The sequence below is a fragment of the Egretta garzetta genome, unplaced genomic scaffold (assembly GCF_000687185.1).
Source record: "Egretta garzetta isolate BGI_Z169 unplaced genomic scaffold, ASM68718v1 scaffold773, whole genome shotgun sequence".
In the NCBI taxonomy this organism is placed as follows: domain Eukaryota; kingdom Metazoa; phylum Chordata; class Aves; order Pelecaniformes; family Ardeidae; genus Egretta; species Egretta garzetta.
In genome coordinates this window covers 135026-143741 of record NW_009259273.1, presented here as the reverse complement: position 1 = coordinate 143741, position 8716 = coordinate 135026, and the positions used below count along the sequence as shown (strand labels likewise).

General features: G+C 43.6%; 2 protein-coding genes across 2 annotated transcripts in view; one reads left to right on the top strand and one right to left on the bottom strand.

Moving 5' to 3' along the window:
• Nucleotides 1-1559, top strand: part of JHY (junctional cadherin complex regulator) — a 17667-nt gene extending 16108 nt beyond the window's left edge. Inside the window, exon 8 of the mRNA XM_035891699.1 lies at nucleotides 1356-1559. Coding sequence (XP_035747592.1) covers nucleotides 1356-1559 — 204 coding nt within the window. The remainder of the gene's footprint in view (nucleotides 1-1355) is intronic.
• Nucleotides 1560-2092: 533 nt separating this feature from the next.
• Nucleotides 2093-8716, bottom strand: part of BSX (brain specific homeobox) — a 35399-nt gene continuing 28775 nt past the window's right edge. The window contains exon 4 of the mRNA XM_009636101.1: nucleotides 2093-2118. Coding sequence (XP_009634396.1) covers nucleotides 2093-2118 — 26 coding nt within the window. The remainder of the gene's footprint in view (nucleotides 2119-8716) is intronic.

Sequence of the window (8716 nt, the reverse complement as noted above, 5' to 3'; positions counted from 1 at the left end):
ACTGAGAACGTGAGATAATGCAACTTCCACCTGAGACATAACAGGTGTTTCCAAATACATGCAACTGAAACACAGACACCAAAAAATGTCCCAGGTTAAACCAGGGCTCTCTCAGTTTCAGGATATCTGTAATACCATTTCCATTCCTTCTGCAAGACAGCCTTCCAGTTCCATACATCATTCCGCACTATTTGATACTCTTACCAGTATCCGCTTTGCATTCCTCTTTCAGCACCGCCCCGCTCAGCTTCAGTGAGACATGGCAGATCTAGAACAACAGTTTGAGTACTCACAGTTTTAATTTTGAAAGTTAAGCCTATCAAGCAGTAGAACCTAAGCCCAGTTAAATAGAACTTACATACTTCTTGTTTGCACAATATAATCTTTACGTCTCACGTTCACACATGCAAGTTTACGTACATACTGCTACAGAAAAGAGCGTGATAAAAGGAAACACTCAGCCAGCATGGGAAGTACAGTTCTTCAGGATATGCTGTCCCTGTCGGTATTCCATTAGTGCTCTCCTTTCCCTCTGCTTCACAGTATATTTGTTCAGCATGTACATATTCAGAGGGGCTGAAGTAGAAAAGAACTGGAATGGGGGTTTATTTCATGCTGCTGTTCATATTCTCTGTATAGTACATTTGGGCACTGCAGAGACTGGGTAAAGAAATTTCCAGTCACAACAGAATATGCATGGTTGTAACAGGACTCTGTGAGACACAACTCTTTGTTTTACTCCGAAACAGTTACCTGTTAGGGGTTGACATGTCTACTACCATCCTCACTTGTTCAGAAATCTTTTTGTGTTCATAACTGTTATCTTTGACATTAACCAAAAAGGAATTTGGCAAGGGATTATATTAAATCACATTCCAGAGAATGTAAACAATTACCTAGACTTCATTTCAAAACTTGTTTTAACATCCTAGGCCTTTCGGTACATCTGTTCCTTAGAATTTGTCATAGAAGTAGTCAGTTCCCATGCTTGTCATATTGACCAGGAGAATAAGGTATGACTGAGGACAAGAACTTAATGAGACTGAAAAAAAAAAAAAAAAAAAGATTATGTTTATAAACTTAATATTTTTTCATTTTTAAAGAAAAAACACTGCTTCAGTATTTAAGGTGGCCTCCGGTGGTGTCAGAAAGCAAATCTCCTTGAGGTGGGTTATTTTGCCCACTGCAGTGGTTCCTTGCAGTCACCAGCAAAGCATCTAGATTGAACACTGCCAGAAACAAGATCAGGAACTAGAAGAGCTATTAATTTGACTCAACATAGAAACACCTACATTTTCTTGGAAATATTGGTCAGGTTTTCTCTTAATCAGTTACCCCATTTTTCATGGTTTTAGGCACTGGAATATGCTAAGAAGATTCCCAGACCAAAGACTTTCATGGCAAGACAATCAGATGAAGAGGTGAAAGAGGAAAGAGTTCTGCCACAGACTTTGAATGGAGACAGTTTACCTCAAATTGCATCCTTGGAAACTTTGCAGAATAGACACGAGAAGGAGAAGCGAGTTGTAGCTGCTTTCAGAACCCTTCATATCTTATAACTATTTTGAAATTATTGGGGATATCTTCAAGGCAAAAATGTCTGAACTACTTCATTATGAACTATGACCATATTGATTTACCACCCCATTGAAATATAAAGTGGCTTAAGTTTAATCATTGATAAATTTTAGAATCAGTTCTACTATACCTATTTTTTAAAAATAAACGGTTGCATATGTAGCATTTTAAATGTGGTCATCTCTGTGGTTATTTTGCTTTGAAGTCAACTGATCTAGCAGTTGTATCTTTCAGACTAACCAGCTGTTGGCTTGTCACAGCTGGATCATTTTTAGGCACGTCAAACATATGGGCATAACTACAAAACATTACAAATAAACATCAGTTTCATTTGGTGATCTTAATACCAGCAATGTTTCTCTTTTTGAAGAGCAGAGTCCAGAAGTAAAGACAAAAAATAATCCATTGCTGGTAAGAAAAAACCAAGAACATGCACCAAACACAGCAGTTGGTAATGATACAATGCTAATTATTCAAATATTACTCTGTTATCTGTTAGTGAATAGCTGTCACGTCAAGACCAAAATTTTGAAGCTTCATCTGGAACAAAAAAATTCAAAACAAGTACTGGCTGATCATGCAGACAATCTGTTATTAGCCAGAAGCAGTTGGAAAATAGATTGAGTAACTGAGGATAATTGAGAGCTACATGTTTGAGAGGAAACAGCTTTTAACAGATTAAATCTATAAAAATAACAACAAACAGATGGGTTTCTTACGATGGTTCCATTTCTTTAACTTAGTAAATTATGAATTAAGTCAACATATGAAATGTGATTAGAACACACAGCAAGGGAATTTTGAAGAAAACACATTGAAATCTCTTAGAAAATAGGCTAGTTAACAGGAAAAAAAAAAAACAACAACCTTGTGATTATGTGTAATTTCTTTATCCAGTGCATTATGTCCCCTTTTGTATGGGAGGAGAGAGAGAATTATTCTTTGGGCAAAAAAAAAAAAGGGTTCAAGTCTCCTTGAAGGAGGCTAATGATGGAAAAGTAAGGTGGGGCATAAAAGAGAGTATCTTTGAAATGGCTTTCTCTCTTTCTAGATGCACCTTTTATTAAAGGTAAAGATAGAAATGTGTAAGACTTAACACATTTCTGGGTTAACATTTCATTGGCTGAATGTCTCACAGGAAAGATCATTTTCCAGCAGGTGTACAGTGAAGTCAAGGCACTGGAGGTATGACATATATTGCTGGAAAAGTCCTATACCTTTCATTTTATAGAGTCCTGGGTGAGCTTGACCTAGATCCTACAGTCCTCGGGATGCCTCAGTCCTCCTGAAGTTGCTGAAATACACCCTGCAGGATCTCCAGTCAGGTTTCCAGCCTAGTGTGGGAAAAACTGACCACCATACTGCATCTCTCCATCATGGAAGAAGGACACATTCCCTTCTCTAAAGCCCTCCTGACCCACCTGAGAGATAGGAAGCTCTCCACCCTGTCTGTTGCCTCCCACCGCCCGTGCCGAGTTAGGCTGTTAGACTTGGCAGGCAGAAGTTTGTTTCCTACCTCATCTTTGGGGGAAACCTGGTGGAAGAAGTGTCTTCCCACGTGGGGAATGTGGGTCAGGCTGCAGGGGGAATGTTTGGCATCTTCAAATGCCCACTGCAGCTTCTGGAACAGGACCATCCTCTGCCTCAGCCTCCTTTCTCCTCGCCTTTGGGAACGGCATCTGCCCCCTCTCTGTAGCATGTGCATGCCTGTGGTATGATTTATCAAGCTAGCCTGGGTAAATGTTCCCATGCTCTGCCAGTTGCTGCTTTTCTACTTTTTATTTTTAAACCGAATGGTAACACTTTGAAGCATTTCTGATTAGGGAACCTCAACTTGTTGTTTCTGCTTAAAAGTGATAATCCCCCCTTAATACAAACCTCAAGTACCTATTTTAATGAAACCTTCAGATGAATATCAAAGAGCTATTTACTTGTATCTAATATTTTAATTAGATTATATTCTCAATTTAACCCATTAAACCCCCTTTGATGATCTCCATGTTTAGTTCTTAGCCCCAGATGCTGGAGGTAATGAATATTGGACCTTTGATTTAATGAGAACTTCTGCCTTTCCAGCCTGACTCCCTTTGTATCCCCCTTTTTTATTTTCTGAGCTATAGAATTCAGTTAATTGAAGAAGTCTCTTACCACCACACATTAAGGAACCTAAATTAGCATCCCTTTTCTGATTAGAAAATGCAAGCAGACATTTTCTCTTTGATCTGAGGATTGAGTTGAAGTAGGCAACAGCCCCCTGAAAATGAGCTGATGGCCTTATTATTTGGCTGACATGCAGATGCGTCCATGTGGTGCAAAATGCTTAATGTCTTAATTGATCACCTTCCTCCCTATCTGTCATCCTGCTACCTTTTAGAGCTCCCATAAATTAGGGTGATCTTTCTGGGTGGGTGGTGTCTTTCGTTTGGGTTTTTTTTAATAAAACAATGAACTTTTAGGAAACATTTAAATACTAAACCCATGCTAAAATGTATACTTACAGGATGCTGCATCGGAGCGAGGGGGGGATCGATTTTTTTTTTAAAAACACTGACCGTGATCATCCCACAAACCATTTGGAAAGGACTGGGCTGGGGTTTTTTTTCCTCTCCCAGAAAAAGACATTATTTGCAGCGTATGTGGAAAGAAAATCTTTTGATCTACCTCAATACTAATGCAAATTTTTCCTGCACCTAACAGATATGGTGGCACAAAAAAGGAACATACAAGTAAATGATGAGCATCCATCTGCTTAAAAGCAAAGGCCAAAACTTAATGTCTTTCAAATTAGGAAGGCAAGGAATTTAAATAAGAAATAGGCCTTGAATTTTGCATTAAGTATTCAGAGAGAGATTGAGCTGGAGTAGAACCTGCCGGCCATTGCCTGCCTGCCTGCTCCAGCACAGCTATCAGGGAGCACAGCGGTACTCGCTGTGAGCCCAGGCTGCCTTCACAGGGGCAGAAATGTATTCGTGTACACCACCCCGTAGAACCTCTCAACATTTACTTGGCGGGCCCTTTCCAGTGCCACCATCTCCTAATATTTTAGATTCAGGAAGTACAGAAGCTGAGACCACCTTCAGTGGTCAAAGACCCGGCATCAGTTCTGTTCAGGAGCAAAGCTGCTGCAAGATCTTACATTACCATCACATTTCTTTCAAAGGTAACTGAGGTGGGCTGCCCACCACCGTCTCACAAAAGGTACGAACAGCTGGCTTGTGGGCTGCTGACTCTGACAAAAACATAGTTTTATCAGTTAAAAACATTAAATAAGACAGAGCCCAAAAGCCATGTTCCATCATCGCATCCCTAAAGACAAGCTGTCAAAGGCGAGGATTGCAAACCAGACGAGGTTATGTCTAACTCCTGCAGTCATTGAATACTTCAAATAGGCACGAACGAGCGAGAACGTCCAAACAGCCCACAAGCCAAGCACTTGATCATCATCTCCCATTAGGGATCAGTTCTGCAGTAAATCGTAGCAGCACAAAGAATTCGCCTTTTTTGCATGTTGTTTTGCATGTTGCCCAAACCTAAGTGCTCTCTGGGTGAGAATGAGCAGGCACGTGAAGAGAGGACCGACTCTGGTGACTGCCGGTGTGGTGTGAGAAAGGGCACTAGATGCACAAAATCGCAGCGATAGGTGAAGGCGGTGAATCTCCACTGGTGACAGCTGGCAAGGGTGAGTTAAAGCAGCCTGCCTTACAGAAGAGCCTGCTTTGAACGGAAGTGATACTGAGCCAAAAACCTGGATAGAGCAGATGCTAAAGAAGCATCCAGCAGCTCAGCAAGAGCTTTGCATAATCGTGAGCGCAGAGCGGGCAGCTGCAGGTAATACCACAGGGCTAGTTTGCTAGGAGCACTTAAGGGTTTGTTCCAGCAGCCACAGCAAAGCCAACAAGATACTCAACTCAATATTGAGTCTTTACTTTTGGAAAGCAAGTTAAGTGGTCTCAGCAATAGCTGAACCAAGTGAGTCACCAAGTTTGGTCAGCTTGCCTTTGCTCCTGACATTTCAGAAACCTGTATCATAGAGTTATCTCATTCTCCTGAGTTAAACCCAGCTGCTTCCTTGACAGGCTGGCTGTACCCTAACAGGTAGGAAAGGCACTGCTGCCCGCTGTGGGATCACCCCCTCTTCTCTTAAGCATACACTTTACACCCACCTGCCTTTATCATCCACGCAATGTGTTGCTCCTGTCGTGCAAATACCGACCAGGTCAGTAGCTGCAGCAACCCCAAGGCACTTCTAGCAATGGAGCCAGAAGCGTTTCATCTAAGCTTATTATGCTATAGAAACAAGATAAATCCAAGACAGAAACAACCCAGTTTTTAAGCCAAGAAAGACCATCTGAGCAGGAGTTTGCAGTTAATTAAGGCGGTGCTGTTTGTTATTGTGACTAGAAGAGAGGAAGAAGTCATCGGTTCAGGAGGCTGCAACACTCGGGAGTTCACAGTGCCGTAGTCAGCATCCTCTCTACGTTCACCTACCCCTCCTCTGCTCCTCGGCAGGGCCCACATCTGCAGAAACTTCACTGCAGAAAACCCACGGAAAAAATTGCACAAAGTCCATCAGCCAGCAGAGAAACAATGAGAGGAAGTTGTAGAAAGGATTTTACATAGCACACATAATGCCTGGATGACTTGCTGGGCCCAGCCATAGGTTAAATAAATTAACAGGAAACAATATAAGTGCAAAAAAACTCACAGAAGAATTTTAACAAAAATCAATACTTCAGTGGATTTCTTGAAAAATAGGAAATCCACCAAGGTTTCCTATTTCCAGCAATTATTTCCTGCAAGCCATTTCCACCCCAGCATTTTCCAAACAAACAAATAAATATTTAAAAAAAAAAGCATCAGCCCTAAAGAATCTTTCCCCTACTCCTCAGACTATTTGGGGAGAGCAGCAAAGAGCAGGAAAAAGTTAGCAGTTGTCACTGAATAGGTCAAGACCTGGGAATAAAAACTCATTTCACTTGTTCTAAGAGAAAAATCTCTGAGATAAACAAACAAAACATCTCCCCAGCCCTTCCTTCTTCCCAGGACCTCCCCACACACGACAGCCTCTTCCCAAAAGCTTGCCCAGGTGGCCTAGAGACTGCATCAGCCCGGCAGGCGTTGCTTCCCAGCCTGGAAGGAGCTGGCTGGGGAGGGAGGGGATGCCTCAGGTAGCGACTGTTCCCTTCCTCTGTCTCAGTCCCAGGGGTTTTTACCTTTGCACCAAACTTTCTGGGATAAGCAGCCTCTTCCCAAAGCCACCTCCTGTTACCTGCAAGGCTCGTTGCTCACCACTGCAGTGGCTGGGCTGGGCTGGGGGCTTCCCTGGGGTTGGGTGGTTCACATTCGGCAGGTATTTATCACTGAAGTTGCTAGCCATCAGCGGCTTTGGTTTTAAACATGATGGTCATTTTAAATGTTAGCCAAGGTGTCTAGAACCACAGAGAGAGGAAGATAGGTGGGTGTTTGTGGATTTTATTGACCAGCATAAATACTTTGTGAAGAAGAAAGTTCCTGTAGTGGCAGGGGAGAAGCAGCAGAGACTTAAGTGTTATTTGATTCATATTCTGACCCTTCCTCCTAGACCTGGCATGTCCCAAGTGTGATAAAGCTGGTGGCAGAAAGGGGAACAGGCTCTTTGTCACCTCTGTGCCCCAGAGAAACCACGGCACCTCACTGCTAAAGGGCACCCACGAACACGGCCCTGCCCAGGGGATCGAGGTGAGGATACCTCTGGGTTTTAGCTGCCCCAACCTCACTTGCTGTCACCTGCAGCGCTGTCTGGGCTGTGACACAGGAACAGTCCTGCTCTGCGGAGCCTGGTCCTGGGCATAATCCCAGTGCCTTCATCCGAATCCCAGGAACCTTCCCTCCCTCCAGAACCACCATCAGACTGTAAATATTCTCCAGCCCATGGGTGTGCAAATGCCCCAGGCCCTGCCGCTGCAACGGAGACGAGCGCTAACTTTTGGGGTGTTTGGTGCAGTGGGAACACACTTGGTTCCGCAGCATCTGATCACACTCCTCCATCTGCGCTGGGAGGGCAGAGCCTGGCAGCACCCGCTGGCTGACACCACCATCCCCTTGACATCCACCGGATGCCTTGCAAGAGAGCGGTGTAAATGCACAAGTGGCTTTTGCACGTCTGTGCCCCAAAACTGCTGTCACTTGTGAGTCTTAATCTTCTATTTTTACTTTCTCCTTCCTTTTTTCTTTGTGTTCTTTCCAGCTCTAAGTATTTTTACATGCTTTTGCCTTTAGTAACAGTACTAAGAATGAACAATTCTTTGCATGAGTAAAAGGAATCACACAAGAATGTAAAGAAATGGGATTTTTAATATCCCTTTTCACTCAGGTGCCTTTTTTTTTTAATGTTCACATCTTTAAACTTGCTCCTAATATTCTCTCTCACTAAACTAAAGGGATTTCTCTCGTGTTCCTCTAAATACTTTGCTGCCCAATCCTATTACCAAAGACAAGTCCACCTGAGTGGCCGGTGTGAAGCCACTGACCCCCGCGGCAGAGCACGATTTGCCAGGCCAGCTCCAAGGCAGGCGTCCGTACCCCACCGCACATCGCGGTGCACAGCGCCTGGCCCTGGGAACAGCAGCAGTAGACCCGGTCAGAAAAAAATTGTCATGTAAATATGATGGGAGAGCTTCTCTTTTATATCACTTTTAATAGTTCCTAATGAAATGCGCACTCGGGGAAGGCTGACAATCAGCACAGAGCAAAACAAACAAAACGCTCGGTGGGCGACCGAGCACGGATGCAGGTGGGCGATGGCATCGAACCGGAAGGTTTTTTGAGAGAGTTTCCATCACCTCCCTGCCTACAGCTGGGTAGGTGCCGAGGGAAGGGAAGAGCCACGGAGCGGGGAGAAGCGTTTCCAGCCAGCGACGTGGCGATGTGAAATGACCTGCGCTTGGCTCTCCGCGGTGCTTTGGATCACACCGAGGCTTTAGGAGGAAATCAGTTGGGTTACCTTCCGAATTATAATTTCTAGGGAGGTGGGTGGCCTTTTGGCAAAATTTGTTGTTGAAAATTATTGTCCTGGAAGTATTTATAAACACCATGTAAAAAAAACCTAGGCATTTTCTGGACAGATGTTGAGTATTGGGTATTTCCTTCCCCCCCCCCC